This window comes from Benincasa hispida, chromosome 6 (genome assembly GCF_027475165.1).
Source record: "Benincasa hispida cultivar pf3 chromosome 6, pf3_genome.v1.1, whole genome shotgun sequence".
NCBI lineage: Eukaryota > Viridiplantae > Streptophyta > Magnoliopsida > Cucurbitales > Cucurbitaceae > Benincasa > Benincasa hispida.
In genome coordinates this window covers 26,999,807-27,016,299 of record NC_143483.1, presented here as the reverse complement: position 1 = coordinate 27,016,299, position 16,493 = coordinate 26,999,807, and the positions used below count along the sequence as shown (strand labels likewise).

General features: G+C 34.6%; 2 protein-coding genes across 5 annotated transcripts in view; one reads left to right on the top strand and one right to left on the bottom strand.

Annotated features, from left to right (window-relative positions):
• Window positions 1-521: 521 nt before the first annotated feature.
• On the top strand, window positions 522-3,522 carry GIP1 (AtGCP3 interacting protein 1). 2 transcript variants are annotated; one of them, XM_039033608.2, is made up of 3 exons: window positions 523-661; window positions 1,542-1,595; window positions 2,968-3,522. In XM_039033608.2, exon 3 carries the CDS (start codon window positions 2,977-2,979, stop codon window positions 3,190-3,192), a length of 216 nt encoding a protein of 71 aa, XP_038889536.1. In that variant the 5' UTR covers window positions 523-661; window positions 1,542-1,595; window positions 2,968-2,976; the 3' UTR covers window positions 3,193-3,522. The 2 variants fall into 2 exon arrangements, with proteins under 2 accessions (XP_038889535.1, XP_038889536.1); XM_039033607.2 differs by lacking the exon at window positions 1,542-1,595 and having other exon boundaries at window positions 522-661.
• A 6,200-nt stretch (window positions 3,523-9,722) lies between these two features.
• The window catches only part of DRP4C (Dynamin related protein 4C), a 29,517-nt gene continuing 22,746 nt past the window's right edge, over window positions 9,723-16,493 (bottom strand). For 2 of the 3 annotated variants that reach the window (XM_039033266.2, XM_039033268.2), the window contains 2 exons: window positions 11,066-12,006; window positions 9,723-10,995 (listed from right to left, as the gene is read on the bottom strand). In XM_039033266.2, the coding sequence (XP_038889194.1) occupies window positions 9,911-10,995; window positions 11,066-11,990 (2,010 nt within the window). In that variant the 5' untranslated portion in view covers window positions 11,991-12,006 and the 3' untranslated portion in view covers window positions 9,723-9,910. Of the gene's footprint in view, window positions 10,996-11,065; window positions 12,007-14,199; window positions 15,959-16,493 lie in introns of those variants that run through there. The other variant, XM_090314755.1, reaches the window with a different exon arrangement.

Here is a 16,493-nt window from a genome sequence, read left to right as displayed (position 1 = left end):
ATAGATAACAAAGAAAGAAATTTGGAGGTGGAAGTATTGTCCATAGGCATAATTTTCAAAAACAAAACAAAACAAAAAATAGTTACCAAACGAAACTTAAATTTTTAATATGAATTTCAAAATTTTAAAATGATAAAGTATATCATTTTTGAAAATTTGGCTACATTTCTTACCATGATAAAGTACAATGATTAAATTCTTAGTCAAATTCCAAAAATAAAAATAATTTTTTGAAAAAAAAATTTAGTTTTCAAAATTTGACTTAGTTTTTTAAATTATTAGTGAAAAGTAGATAATAAAAAAAGAAATTTGAAAGTGGAAGTAGTTTTCATAGACATAATTTTCAAAAATAAAAATAAAAAATAAAATAATTATCCAACGACGTAAATTTTTAACATGAATTTCAAAATTTAAAAATTAAACTCGTAATTTAACCATAAAAATATACCACCAACAAAAAAAAGAAGAAAAAAAAAGAAAAAAAAAAAGGAAAAAGAGAGTTTTATTTCATTTGAGCATCATCATCATTTCATTTCAGTCAGTTTCCAGAGTGCGCAACAAACTCATCTCCCTCCCTCTCTTAACTGTTAAGCAGATTCAAACTTCAGCTTAATTCATACATAATAATCACCTCCGCCTCATCCTCCTTCTCTTCAAATTGGTAACATCAAATGCTTCATTTTCGATTTCTTTGATTTTGGTTCTTTTCATACTTTTCTAATAATCAATCATGCTTTTCCATCCATCAAATCGTGTTGTTTTCCCCTGTTTTTCTCTGAATACGCACGCACTAGGGTTTTTTAAAAACATGCTTCTGGTTTGGATTATCAAGCTGATTAGTTTAATGAATATAGTCCCATTTTCGTTTCCCAGTTGTTTTGGTTTTAAATCATTTGTGTACCATCGCTACTCCACAGACTATCGCGATTGAACGAATGAACGAATGAATGGATTTTTGTGAATTTATTTATTATTTATTATTTATTTTCTTTCATTTCATTTCTGGTTTCTGCACCTTTGGATTTCCCTCTAATGGGTTGAGGGAGTGTTAAATGATATAATTAAATTTGCCTTCATCTATTCGTTAAGTTTTTGGATGAATTGGTGATTTAAGATAACGGGATCGTTTGATTTTAGGTTTATGCATAAATCGAATTTTTGGTTACTTTGTTTTTTCAGTTTTTTTTTTCTTCAAATTTTTTTTTGGCCATTTTGTCAAAATGATCTGTATTTGTGTTCATTTTTTATACCATTTCTCTAAACTTTAAGTTATTATTATTTTTTTTTTCAAATTATTGAATTTTGTTTTCGTTGTCTTTTAATTTTTGGGGTCTAAAGTCCAATTTGAAGTATTAAGTTGAGGTGATTTTTCTTTTTAAGCTAATTGAACTTATTAAATGAGAATTTCCGAAAGAATTTGGGCTTTAGACTAGATTGTTTAGTTATGGGGTTTGGAAGGGAAAAAAAAAAGCAGCCGCACGCTTTGGTGGGCTATTCAGCGTCTCTCGTTTTTCCCTCTCTCATGGGTTTCGGTTTCGCAGCACTTCCCCCTTTGTTGGATCATATTCTTCAGTGATTTCGTCGCATCTTCGCCGGTTAGTGTGTCGGTAACTTTCCATTGAAGTTTTTGGATATTATTGGCTTCAGATTAAGTTACCCACTCTGTTTTGATCATAGCATCTTGATTGGAAAGTGTTGGATCCGCTGTCCAACAAGATCAAGAGCGTTTTAGTATGTTTTGTTGTGTATTGGGACTTTAGAACCCTTTTGGATTAATTATAGTTGTTGGAAAGTGAGTTTTTAATCCTTATTCTTGGTTTATGAATATGTTGGAACCATTGTTTAAGGTTTGAAGTTGATTTAGATCAAGCCGCAATTTGGGTATTAACGGTGTCATGGGACTAATAGTGTTGGTGTTCTGCATTAGTTCATGTTTCTAAACGTTTTCAGTGTTATAATAAAAGTTTCCGAACTGGCAATTTTGCCCTTATTTTTATAAACCTCTCTTTTAAATGTTTCTTCGGTGATCCCAAATAGAAAATTTATTTTAATTTGAACAAATTGATTCAATGATACTCATGTTTCCTCTAAGCCAAACTGTTTTCTCCTAGTTGATCGGATACTTGTCTTAGAAAATCGGGTTGTTACATCAAACATTGAAATAGAATGGGAAAAGAAAGTATAGGGGAAGGGCTTTGAGCCCTTTTCTATTTTTGATCTTAGAAATCGACTCAATTAGAAGTTCATAATTTGAGCGGCAAGGAAACCAATTTTCCCCAGCCCTATAATTGTAGTTCTGTTTTCACCCTTAGCTAAATTTGTCTTCCCTCCTTGTCTCCTTTCTCAATGGCTATACATTCATTTTTTAGGTGATTGGTGTAATATATATATATATTCTTTTCATTCTTTTGTGTTGATAGCTTAGATGAAATGTGTATTGTGCGTGGGCACGCACACAAAGAGGCTTGATTTTGCTAACGGAATGAGAATATGTCAATAAAAATGAAAATACTTGTAGAAAATGGTAACCATTTATAGTATAGGAAACCTTGCCGTGTTTATATTTTCTGAAACATTGATGTTCTTATTTCTTGATTTGCATATGACTGGATGTGTAATTGGATTATATTTTCTAGTTTGTACATGAATGATTTGACCAAAAAATAAGGAGAGATTGAATGAAAGTTGCCCCTTGCTTTGGCTATTTTAAGCTCTGAGGAGCGTTTTGCCTTTCCCTGTACTGTAGTAATGGAGAAACCACACTAATTTTTACCTGAATGTCTTGAACCTCGTTTCTTTTTTATGTTTTTGAAGATAGTAGGGATTACATGTTGGCCAAGTTTAGTTTATTTTTAGTTTTATCATGGATTGGAATGTTCAAATCCCTGTTTGTACCATTGTTAAAATAATAATAGTAAGAAAAGAAGACTTGAAGCTTGTGAATAATGTAATTTTCTCCTTTATTAGATTCTCTAAATGGATCCAGAGGCTGCACGAACCGCTCGGGAATCACTAGACCTTGCATTTCATATGTCTAACGTACTCGATGCGGGGATTGATCGCCACACTCTCTCTGTCCTCATTGCCCTTTGTGACATGGGTGTGAACCCTGAAGCACTGGCTGCTGTTGTCAAGGAACTACGCCGGGAGCCACCCTCATCGGAGACTGTGGTCTCCAGTAACAAGCCATAAGTTCCCCAAGCAAAGAAACAACTCTGTTCTTGTGATGAAGGTTGCTAAAAAACCACTTTTCTGTCTTACTTGGATCTTGTGATATATGGCTTTTGGTGTTTAGAATGTTTAAGTGTTCACTCTCTTGTATTCAGCCCTTCTGCGCTACTTTGTTGCTTTACACATTACATATTGGCTGATTTTGTCAAAATAACAGAATGACACACATGGATTATATTTGTCCCACAGATTCCAGATCTGTTAGAATGAGAGTGAGGGAGTATTGTAACAATTATTATTATTATTATTATTATTGAGAAAAGAAAAGAAAATATATGTTTGATATGAAAACAAGATTGTTTTCAAATATAGAAAAATGAACCAAAATATTTATAAATATAGTAGTGATAGACACCGTTAGATATTGATATTGAATGAGTATGCGGATGAGGAAGTCGTTGGGCCAACGCACGCTGCCTCGCACCCGAGAGATGGGTGTCGGGGAGGGTGTCATGGATCAAAGATCGTGACAGTCGTGGCAAGACACTAGTGAGATGGTTAGTCCCAATATACGCTCATTGGGGCGTGTGGGATAGCGAACAAGCGGAGTACGTGCCACAGGCGTGTGCCTACTCTTGAGGGATCTTGATGGATGGGCGCATTACCTTGGCACCACTGGTCGGGAGCTATTCCCTCTCCTCTGATGAGCCCATGGGAGGGCGAAACCAGTCCAACTCGAGGGTGTTATAGATGGCTTACACTGGTCGGGGACGCCGCATGCGCAAGAACTCCGATCTATCAATGTATGTCTATTGATGTCTATCAGTATCAATCATTGATAGTTTGTGATATTTTGGTATATTTAAAAACATTTTTGATAATTTGACATTTAAAATAATTTTTGTATGAAAAATGAGAATGAGAACAATATTTTTAATATTGTTTACTTGAACTATATTTTAATCAATTTAGGAACCGAAGGGGTTCTTCCATATTGTTTTATTTTCTGTTATGTTATTCTTGATAAATAAAATGATTACAAGTAAAATATAAAAAGAGGCTAACACTTGGTAGCGCATTCTAGAGGATTGAGTATCCTCAATGTATGTCTATCAATATACATTAGTGATAGGAGGCGAATGTTTGGAGGATGCTGTTGTGGCACCCATAGTTGTTCCTTCAAAGCCATGCGGGCATGGTCCCTTTCCGTCGGTGGCGGTTGTCTTCCATACACAACATTCAATGGAGTAGTGTTTATAGAAATATGAAAAGTAGTATCCATCATTCTCTAACCACGATTACATCATTTCCTTTGAACTTAGGCAAACCTTCCATGAAGTCCATAAATATATCTGATATTGGCAATGGTTGTAATACCCTGCAGGTGACACCACCTTTGTTTTGTTTCTTTGGCAAATTACACATTCCACCACATATTTCTTTACATCCTTCTTCATCCCCTTCCAAAATAGCTCCTCGGTCATGCGCTTATAGCTGTGCGAAAAGTCGGGACAATTTGGACTTTTCCATTTTAATAATTGGGTTGGACATTTTTTTCCTATCATTTTAGCATAAAATAAACAAAACTTCTATGTAACAGTTACATTGTTACATAAACTTTATTATATAATAATCTAATCCTTGAACTTTAAAATTTGCAACGTTTTAGTTTTTATTATAAAAATTAATGTTAAGATTTAATGAGATTCATTAAACTAATTAGAGACTTAATATTTTTACAAAATACAATGTTTATGTCATAAAGTATTAAAAATTGACATCTAATTTTGATAATTTTTCTTTTAATGTTAGGGACTAAATTGATACAATTTTGAAAGTATAAGAACGCCCCCTATTTAGAGTTGAGGGATGAGCTCTTATAGCCCACCCAATGTTTGGGACTCCAACTATTTTAGTTGGCGCTCAAATCTCACTTAGCCCACAAATTATTTGGCTTGATTATTTTGCTCTCCCCCGTTTTGCTTACTTCAATTATTATTCGATTATTTTGTTCTATTTCCTCCCATCTCTTCTCCTTAGGGTTTCGCCATTGTTCCCGATTGGCATTATTCCTAGTGGGTTTTGGAGCTTCCTCTTCTCTATTCTTGCCGATCGACTGCCATTGTAGTTCTCTTTGGTCGGATTTGAATAAATCCTTCGCAGATCTAGACTACAGTATGTTTAGTAGTCTAGATCTGTGTTTTTTTCTCTAGATCCGTAACTCTTTCTTTTGGTTTCCTCTTTCATCTTGCCGTTTCGAATGCCACTCCCGTTCCTCCTTTACCTTGTCGCTTCTTTCGGTTCTCTTTGCTCTCTTTGCTCCAAACGAGGGTTTCTCCTTGCCACTTCTTTCGGTTCTCCAATCTTTTTTATTGTCCATCTTGTCTATCTATGTCCGAAATTGTACAACCATGTTGGAGCTCAGATCTTGCCTGGTAGGGGATGGAGATCCTCGTTTGGAGCATGGTAGGGAATGGAGGATGGTGTTCGGATCTTGGTAGGGTTACTAGATCCAATGGTATTTTTTCTCTTCACCAGTCGATGATGAGCCATTGTATATTCTTTTTCCTTCTTTTTTTTACACATATTTTCAGCTTACTCCGATTATTTTGCTCTATACTTGATTTCAGTGTTCTGTTTTTGGTCTTTGATTATCAATCTCTGATGATCAATGCATCTGTTCTGTTCAATGTCTATTTTTGTCTGATTATCGGTCTCTATGCTTGATTACAGTGTTATGTTCTATTCTATCTTTGATTATTGATCTTCGATTATTGGTCGGATTATTTTGCCACTATTTCAATGTTTGTTTTTGCATTGCTGCTGTTCTTCGTCTTTGATTATTTTGCTACTATTTTAATGTTTGTTTTTGCATTGCTACTGTTATTGGTCTTTGATTATCGGTCTTTGATTATTTTGCTACTATTTCAATTACTATTTTTGCATTGACTTTAATGATCAATGTATCTAATTTACCATTATACATCATATTATTCGAAATTCAGAACGGCTTAAGAAAGAATTTCATTGCTCTGAGGCTAGTTCTTACTGTCTAGCATAATACTAGGATAGTTGATTGTTTGTTGGCTTCATTGTTTTTTTTTTTTTTTTCAATCTCATTGCAACTATGTCATAACTCTTGTTTGGTTCCCAAGTTGTTCTTGTTTGGTTTATTCTAGTTTGATTGCAAGTAGTGGTTTGCAAGTACTCTGTTGATGTGATTGATAGTAGTGGTTTCTTTGGTTCACATCAATGGTACACTATTCACTTTATTTCACTAGGTGGGGTTTCCAAGGTGTACTTATTACCATAGATACACCTAAATTTGACCTACCTATCACATAGAATGTCAATATCTTCTCTTATCTATAAATGAGATCTATTTTTCTTACAACTATGAGGACAACCTCATCTTCACTACATCGTTATGTTTGCACAGGATTGTCTAGGTGCGTTAGATGGTACGTACATAAAAGTCAACGTCAGTGCCACTGATCGACCAAGGTATAGGATGAGGAAGGGTGAAATCACCACGAATGTTCTTAGTGTTTGATGGCGATTTCGTGTTTGTCTTGCCTGGGTGGGAAGGTTCTACAGCTGATTCTCGTGTGCTTGGAGATGCAATATCACGACCTAACGAATTGAAGGTTCCAAAGGGTAACAACTTACACAAACAACTTCTTGTCGTACATCGTAGTACTCAACGATTATGATTTCATAAAATTGGACATTGTATAGGGTATTATTATCTATGTGATGCTGGGTACCCAAGTGCGGAGGGCTTCTTGGCACCATATAGAGGGGAACGATATCATCTTTTGGAATGGCGTGGAGGAGGGAATGCATCAACAACTGCAAGAGAATTTTTTAACATGAATCATTTTTCTGCAATGAATGTCATCGAGAGGGCATTCAGGTTGTTGAAAGGGAGATTGGCAATACTCCGCGAAAAATCATACTACCCCGTGCAAGTCCAAACTCGGATGATCACGACATGTTGCCTTCTTCATTATCTTATTAATAAGAAGATGAATACTGCCGAAATGTCCGGGTATCTAGACGATGTGGACTCACATTCTGCTACCATTGGTGGGGATGAGATCAATTATATTGAGAGTTCAAACGAATGGACACAATGGAGAGATGAATTGACACATAATATGTTTTCTGACTGGGAGTTACGTAACAATCAGTAGCTTCATGTTTAGTTTGTGGCTTTTACAATGTATTTTTTTAATTTCATGATGCGATTTTGGAAATCAATTTCCGAATTTCTTAATATAATTACATTTCTTATACATAACACATCGCATGATAATTTCTTTTTTTACAACTTAAATAGTACTACAGTGTACATGTAGCAGGATGACAAGTTCTTCTAGAGCTCAAAAGCACACTTAGACGAGGGAGGAAAAGTTGAAGTTAGTGGAATGTTTGGTGACTTTGGTTGAATCTGGTGGATGGAGATCAGACAATGGGACCTTTCGCTCTGGATACTTGGCACAGTTACAGCGTATGATAGTTGATAAGATACCTGACTGTAGAATACAAAAGACCCCCACCATAGATTGTAGGGTAAGAGGCCTTGAAAGAACGTACCGAGCTATAGTAGAAATGTGAGGCCTGATGTAGTGGGTTTGGTTGGGATGAAGAATTCCAATGCATCACTGCGGAGAAAGAGACGTTTGATGGTTGGGTGAAGGTAAAATTTCATAAACATTTTTTTCCATTCATCGTCACCCATTATATTGACCAACCACACTCTTCATGTAGAGCCATCCTGCAGCAAAAAGGCTCCGGAACAAGTCATTCCCATATTTTGATGACTTACCCTATGTTTTCGGCAAGGACCGGGCAACTGGAGAAGGGGCAGAGACACCTGGTGACATGGCCTCAAATGTGCCAGGGCCTATGCATGAAGGTGCTCCTACTGGCAATTCATAGGAACATAATTTGTGTCACAGGATGAGTTTGATGGAATCCCGACTGGTTTTGGTTTCGAATGAGGCAATTCATCGAGGGGTAGTAAGAGAAAATGTTATGGATATCAGTCTAAGTTGGTTGAGGTTTTTAAAAATGCAATGGACTTTGCAAATGACCAACTGAAGTCCATTGTTGAATGGCCGAAAGAGCAGCATGCAACAGAGGTTGAGTTATGTGTCAAGGTTGTGAATGAACTTAATGATATTCCAGAATTGCAAACCCGATAGTAGGTGAAGCTTATGAATATCATATTCCGCAATGTGCATAATACAGAGAGTTTTTTGTCTGTTCCAACGAATATGAAATTGGAGTATTGCGAGCTTCTTCTTCTAGACAACGCTTGACCAACTATTTTCATCACCTGCTTTTCCATGTTTAATTTAAACATATCTAAATTATGGCTTGTACTTTATAATATTTTTTTATGTTTCACTCTGTACTATTTCATGGACATGAATGTGATTTGGTTTTCTTTTTTTATTGTTTGTGAAATTTCTCTATCTCTATATATATTAATGTGTTGGGCAATGATTAATATCCTTGGAAGAGAATGGAATTGTATTTGATGCTCACGAAGTTTGATACGTCAAACAAGGTTAAAATTGGTGGAATAAGGATAATGCAACGTTCAACACATTTTATACAAATTGGTGGAACAAACAATTTTATTTAGGTTCGTGAAAATATGATATTTTATTTAAAATTTTCCTTTGATATACAGAGAAGTAGAATCAATTGTGATATATACTAAGATAACATACATTTAAATTTTATATTGTTATAATTGGCTATTATAATAATTTGCACCCCAAATACAAATTATTATAACCCAGACTATAATAACCTATAAAACAAACACAAATTATTATGCCACTATAATAACCTGCACCGACTATTATAACACAGATTAAAATAATATACACCCCCAAACACAGACTATTATAACCCACATACTATAATAAACACTGACTATTATAACTCACTCAACGCCCAAAATGCCCCCTAAATTGTTACAAATGACTAAATTACTATACAATTAAAAGTGTAAGGACTAAAACATTACAAACCAAACCAAAGTTCAAGAATGTACATCCCCAAACACAGACTATTATAACACAAATTAAAATAATGTACACCCACAAACACAGACTATTATAACCCACATACTATAATAAACACTGACTATTATAACCCACTCAGCGCCCCAAACGCTCCCTAAATTGTTACATATTAAAGTTCAAGGACTAAATTACTATACAATTAAAAGTGTAAGGACTAAAACATTACAAACCAAACCAAAGTTCAAGAACTAAATCGTTACTTCCATAAAAGTTCAAGAACTAAACTTTACCTACTTTAAATTTGTCATTTTAATATAGTAAAAGTGGTCAAATTTAAACTTCTTATTGTTCAAATATAATTAAATTTAAATTGTATCTTAAATTTTATCATGTTAGATTGGCTAACTTAATTATGTTAATAAAATGCCTAACTTAAAAAATGAAATACAGTAGTTAATTTTTTTGAGATGATTAAATCACATACCTCTTTAGGTCGAATATAACTCATTTGAATTTGAACTTTTGGCCTTCTAATAGATAAGTTCTAATTTCATCACAAAGTTTGAATCAATTAGAAATTTGGAAGTAGATCCAGGGGAAATGAACTACATTAAAGAAAACACAAGTGAAAGTAAAAACTACATTATAAAAGACAACTCCAAAGCATTTAAAATGAAAACTACCATGAAATCACATCACTCCTGATCACTAAAGGAAACAGAAACAGAATCCACAATGCTCCCAACAATCTCCTTGGACTCCTTCAGCAACTTGATACTCTTCTTCAGCTTCTCCCTTTTCACAGACATCGATGGCGACTCCTCCAACATCCTCTCTATCCCACCCCCGGCCGGATTCATCAGCTCGCCAATAGTCTCCTTCTCGATCTCCTTGTTCACCAGATTCTGCACACCGTACTGCAAGTACAGCGCCGTGCTGTCCACCATTCTCCTCAATACAATCTTCCAGTACGCCGTCATCCTCATCTTCAGATCAAAAGCCTGCTGAAGAACATCAGGATGCTGCCACAAATTCCCGACTTCGATGTGTCCGAACCCCTCGAGGAACACGGTAGCTGGGCGGTAATCGCTTCTCAGCACCTGATTTAAGAATGTCTCTTGCTGGGCCATGAGCTTGTTCCATTCTGTTGTGTATGCAGCATCACAGGTGTAGTCTGTGAGCTTCTCCATTTCTACAACCTCTGTTATCCAACTCACCGTTCGGTCTTTCATCGCTTCGACGACACTTTTCCCTGCTCGTCTGATGGGCTGTTGTAGCTGTGGATAGTGTTCAGAATGGCGCATCAACACGGCAAGGACAATGCCCTGAATGTAATCCCAAGCTTTCATCACAAACTCAACTGGTAAATTTGATATTAAGTTCACTTTCCTCAGCAGGATCGAGAGGAAGGCGGCGCGGGGGAGGAAGTTGGGAAGTCCAATGCCTCTGGATTCCTCCAAGACTTTGATCTCTTCTATTAGAAAGTTGGCCGTGTTGTCGGTTCCGATGCATTTGTGAAGCTCACTAGAGAACTGATTGATCATTTCGACCATCCTAGCTGTGGAATGCATCTTTTCATCGTCGGGAAACTCATCATATTCTCCTCTAAGGAGAATTTTTCGGAGGGACTCTTTGGCTTGTCCTATGATCTGCATAAATGTCGTCATTGCCTCAGCAACCGTCGATAGTTTCTTCGGCATCTTGTTGAGCTCTGCAAGATTTGTAGCTAACTTTTCGTTGATTTGCTTGACCACTTCCGGCATGCATCTTGCTATGCTACCTGTAACAAGATTATATATATATATATATCATTCATAATTGGACATTACGTTTGGGATTAGTTTTAGTACCTGCTTGAATTTGCACCAACTTTTGAGCCAAGACTGGAATTCCCACAACAGATTTGTCAATCTTGGAAAGAAGAGGATGAGTTGCAAAAAGTTTGGCTTCCGCAACTCGAGCATCCTCATACGTCTCATCGCCAATTCGGTTCCTAACGCAAACATAACCAAGCCCGATATTGACGTCGTCTGCAGTGACCTTCTCATGTAGGCCTTCTGGTGCCTTGTCGGACTTGGTCACAACTGCCAACGTTCTCATCCCCGTCTTGTCAACACTCTGAGACATCCGTATCGATTCACAAGTTGGAAAATCAACAGTTGCGGACAAAACATTCAAGATGATGCTCTCTTCTGGCTTAATATGCTCCATGATTATATCTTTTATTTGGTCATAAATGTCTTCAGGCTGATCTTTAACAGGCACTCTTGTAATTCCAGGGAGATCAACCATTGTAAGATCAGGAACACCATTTTTCTTCACAATCAACGTCAATGGCGTTTTTGATATCCCTTTTCCATTGCCAGCAATCTCCTCTGTAGCTGTACTGATGTCTTCTGCGATGAAGGATTCATCGGTGTGGATCATTTTTCCACTGTACTCCAAAACAAGCTCGGTTTCAGGATTGGAGTGGTTTTGGAGCCTCATTATCAGAGGGACCCTGGTGCAGATTCCCTGACCTCGAGGTAGGCTGATCCCGGCCAACGACTCGAGGACGCTCGACTTACCCGATGACTGATCACCAACAACAACTATGGTAGGCAGTTGGATGCCTTCACTCATGATCATGAGATGACGAAGCTTGTCGACAGCATCGAGGAGAGGACGAATGCGATCATTGTAGGAGACGATCAAGGGCGGAACCGATACCAAATGGCTGTGGCTGCTCGATTCTCCTTGATGAACAGATGAGCTACCATTACTGTACTGTGCCATTCTTTGTCTGCAGGCTCTGTGGGGACAAGAAATCATAGTTAGACTTTGAAATGAGAGAGATTACAAAAACTTTACACTTTCTTATACATCATTAGGCAGTTTTTATATATATAAACAATCATTTCAGTACTGGTTCCTGTTCCTTATTTTGTTTTATTTTTTTTTACAGAATTAAATGTTATATAATTGTTTTTACTTCAAAAATATTTTAATAATTATAAAAGGTTAGACTACAAGTTGTCCCTCAAATAAGTCGGTGTATAATATGTTTCTGAGCTTTATCAAGTGTCTAACAAGCCTCTAAACTTTTAATCTTATGTCTAAAAGATCATGAACAACTTTTGTGTCTAACATGTCTTTGACCTATTCAAATCTGTATACAACTCATGAATCTAAGGGTACGTTTTAAAAGACACAAGATTTAATGTTATGTCTAATAACTTCGAATATATTAAGAGACCTATTAGACACAAAATTGAAAGTTCAAAGATTTGCTAGATACAAAATTGAAAGTTATACTTGTTAGACACAAACATGAAAGTTTAGAGATTAGAACGGTGATTTAACATTAAAATATGTTGAAAGTATAGAAAACAAATTGAATAATTTTTCAAGTGAAACATTAATTTTGTTTGGTAATTTAAAATTTAAAGGAGGAAGAAATGAGAAATGGTTAATAAGAACATTCTAGAAGCCATATAGTAAGTAGTATCATATTGTTTTGCATAAAGAAAAAGACAGGAAAAAAAGTGAAGAAAAGAAAAGTTCTTATGCTTATTGATTGTCTCTTTTTTGTCTCCAGATTCTCATAAATCAAAAAGCTTTATGGCAAGCAAAGTTTGAATTTTGTCTAGATTGCAATGGAGGACAAGAATCCTCTCACAAATATATATATTTTTTAACTTATTAATTAATTAGGCTACATATTTACCGTTCATCTCTTAAGTATAAAAATTCCACAAGTTATTAAAAAATTCATGTTAAATAGGTTTTAAAGTTCCTGAATAATACATGCTAGTTTTGCAAAGTAAATCGTGTTAAACAATAAAGAAATTAAATATTTGTCTGAGAAAACCGGCGAAACAAACAGACATTCATAAGAGTTTAGAGAATTTTATGTAAATGAATTTTTTTTTCATAAGCTCCTTTTATATGTATGTATATATATATATATATATATATATATTATATTATTGTTTTATTTATATTAATTATATGTATTAGTGAGCGAAGTTGGAATGACTTTCAACAACACTCGGAAGTCATTCCAAAACTCACCATGGAATTAAAAATGTAAATTGGCAAAAAAAAAAATAAATAAATAAAACCTAATTTTTTTAAGGGAAATTCCTACTAACTTTGGAACATCTTCGGAATTAGAATTTTTAATGGCACCTTAAAATATATATTGTAATCTATTGCTACAGAAAGAATTTTTGAGAAAAATAAATATTAAAACAAAGGTTTGGCCTTCTTCTCAACATTTTATCTCGGCTAAATTATAAAAAATATCCTTAAACTTTATATTTTGTGTAAAAAATACTCTCGAACTTTCAAAATTTTCAAAGATATCTTTTAACTTAAAAAAAGTTAAAAAAAGTATCCCTACTATTAAAGTTTTTTTTTTTTTTAAAAAAAAAAATTGTTAGTGTTTTGTTTAAAAAATACTCTTGAACTTAAAAAAAAAATTAAAAAGACCCGTACTATTGATATATGAACAAAAACTATTGACACATTGTTGTAAAAATATCTCTAAACTTTTAAAAGTCCCGTTACCACCCTTACCTTAAAAAATAGTTAAAAATGAATGTTCTTCTACACTCCATCACCTCCTTTCATTTCCTCTCTTTCCCCTACTTCAATCTATGACCTCACACTTCTCTATTTTTTTCCCACTTACTCCTCCTCTTGTTAACTATTTGATCTTTGTGCATCTCATAAAAGAATGCACATTTCAATTAAGGTATGTAGACTATAACAAAAAGAAAGAGAATAATGGACGTACCAAGAAGACCTTAGAATTCAAATGTTTTAACAAGTTTGCATGTTAGTAGTTGAGTGTGTTAGTTAATAGCCAAATAGGTCATCTTTATATATGACAAATTATCGTTTTTGTAAGTTTTAACAGAAGTGTTCACATGAGATTTCAACAAGGAAATTCAATTGGTGAAAATGAACTTGATTTATTGATTCGTAGTATAAGTGTTACCGTCTCTAATTTTTATCCTCTGATTCTTTATCTCGAATGCATAAATTCTCCTCCAGAGATTTGTTGATCTTCTTAGATGATTGATCTTTGGGGGTCTATCTTTGTATAAAAAACCCAGTATAATAACTAGAACCTTTTGAACTCAAGAATTAATTAAGATGCATCTTTTCTTAGAAACCCTTCTCTCTCAACTTGCTCACATCAAATTGGTATTAGAGTGTTTCAAGATTTATGGGCCTCATGACTAGGAAGAACACTGTGATTACTAGTCGAGTTAGGGACGTTGAAACCAACTCAATCCCCTAGTGTCGTTATCACCAGAATCTACGACTATTTGCTTGCTGGCAGTCGAGAACTTAAGGGAAGAAACTCAGACAAGTATGGACAATATGCATTTGTTGATGGGAACAAGGATCCAACAATTAGAACAACTTGTTCACCAACAAACCGTGCAACACTTGGAAAACAGAGGAGACGATAGATGGAGGATACAAGAACAAAATCCAACTCAAAGAGGTGCCAGAAATCAAAGCAGGGATCGCAATAACTCCAATGAAGGGATTAGAATGGGAATCTTTGTTGAGACAATATTTTGAAGAAAGAAGCCTTGCAAGGAGAAACCAATGCCAAGATCAAGAACATGATCGAGATTATAAAATGAAGATTTTGAAGCATTTTTGGATTGAGTAAAAAAAAAAAACTTTTCATTGATAATAAAGACTTGTTTGGATTCTAGGAGAGAATTGTCCTTCCATTTGATTTGTAAGCTTTTTCTTGAGTTTGGAGAGATTGATTCTTCAACTTGTAGGTTGTGAAGATAAGATCAATTTTATCATGAAAAATTCGAAAGAGAGTCTCAGTGTACTTAGTAGTGCGTATACATAACACATAGCTCCATAGCGGAATTAGTCACTCACATATGCAGTAGCTTCATATCGATACCTCAACCATGTAATTGAGACCTACCGTCCTTGTTGCATCTTGTCCCACAGTCAATTCTATGGCTATCTTTCCTCATAAGAAATCTTTTGGAATCTTTGGCTTCTAACTCTTGTAGACTCCGACTAAAGACTCAAGCTCCTCATTCCTCTAAATGTTGGCATCCGGATAAGGAAATGGAAATGACTCAACTAATGGTTGAATGTTGAATCTCTCAGACTAAATGCTTCAAATAAAAGGTGACCTCTATTTATAGAATTTAATAAATTTTAATAAACATTATTTAAATTTAACCCAATTAATTATAGTAAGTATGGGCTAAGGCTAACTTAGCTTCATTTACAAGCATCACATGGCATAATTTGACTAGACTAGCTAACATTGCCCAATGGATCAATGTGTAGACAAGTGGTGCAATCATTTAGTTTGTCAACTTTCACGTCTTTTAATTTAATTAGACACATATAAATTTATGATTGGTTTCAAATTTATTAGTCATTAATTTAAATTAATGACATGGCAATTTTTTATTTGCCAGAATTTCTCACAATGAGATTTTGATTTTGTAATTTTATGCAATTTTATGAGATCTTATTCTTTAACTTGAAGTTTTTGTTTATATTTTGTTGTGAAAAAATTGGTAAAAAATTTGGACAAAAGAGAGAAAAATGAGAGTATCTAGATGGAAAAAAACCAGGATATCTATGACCTTATTTGGTAACCATTTCATTTTTTATCTTTTAACCCAACTCACGAACACCCCTAATGGTGTGTAAATTTAAAGCATGTCTATATTTATGAGGTAATAAGTTGTAAACATAAAGACAATTATAACGGATTATATTCTTTTATAATAGCATGACATCTCAAGTTAGGTAAGTTTTATTTAGTATAATAGGGGTAGGGATTTGAACCATACACCTCATGGTCACTAACACATACTATATGTCAGTTAAGTTATACTCGTTTTTTGTCAAGTTACGTAAGTTAATACATGGGTCATGTCATATGAAATGGATAGTTTTTAATCTTATAGGTGAATCCATTTACCAAAGAGCTCAATAATAATAGACATGATCTTCCTCCGTAGAGGTCTAAGGTCTAATCTCCCATCCCCACAGTTGTTGCATTAATAAAAATTAATAAAATATAATGTGATGTCATATCATCATTTTGTTAATAAATTCGATAGTAAAAATAAGATTTGAAGAGAAAAATAAGAGACAACATAGATAAACATGAAAAGATTAGGGACAACCAAAAACATGTCTGAACATTAAAGGCAAGCGATTAAGGACAACCAAAAACATGTCTGAACATTAAAGGCAAGCTTTAATATTTAGCCTTTAGTTTAA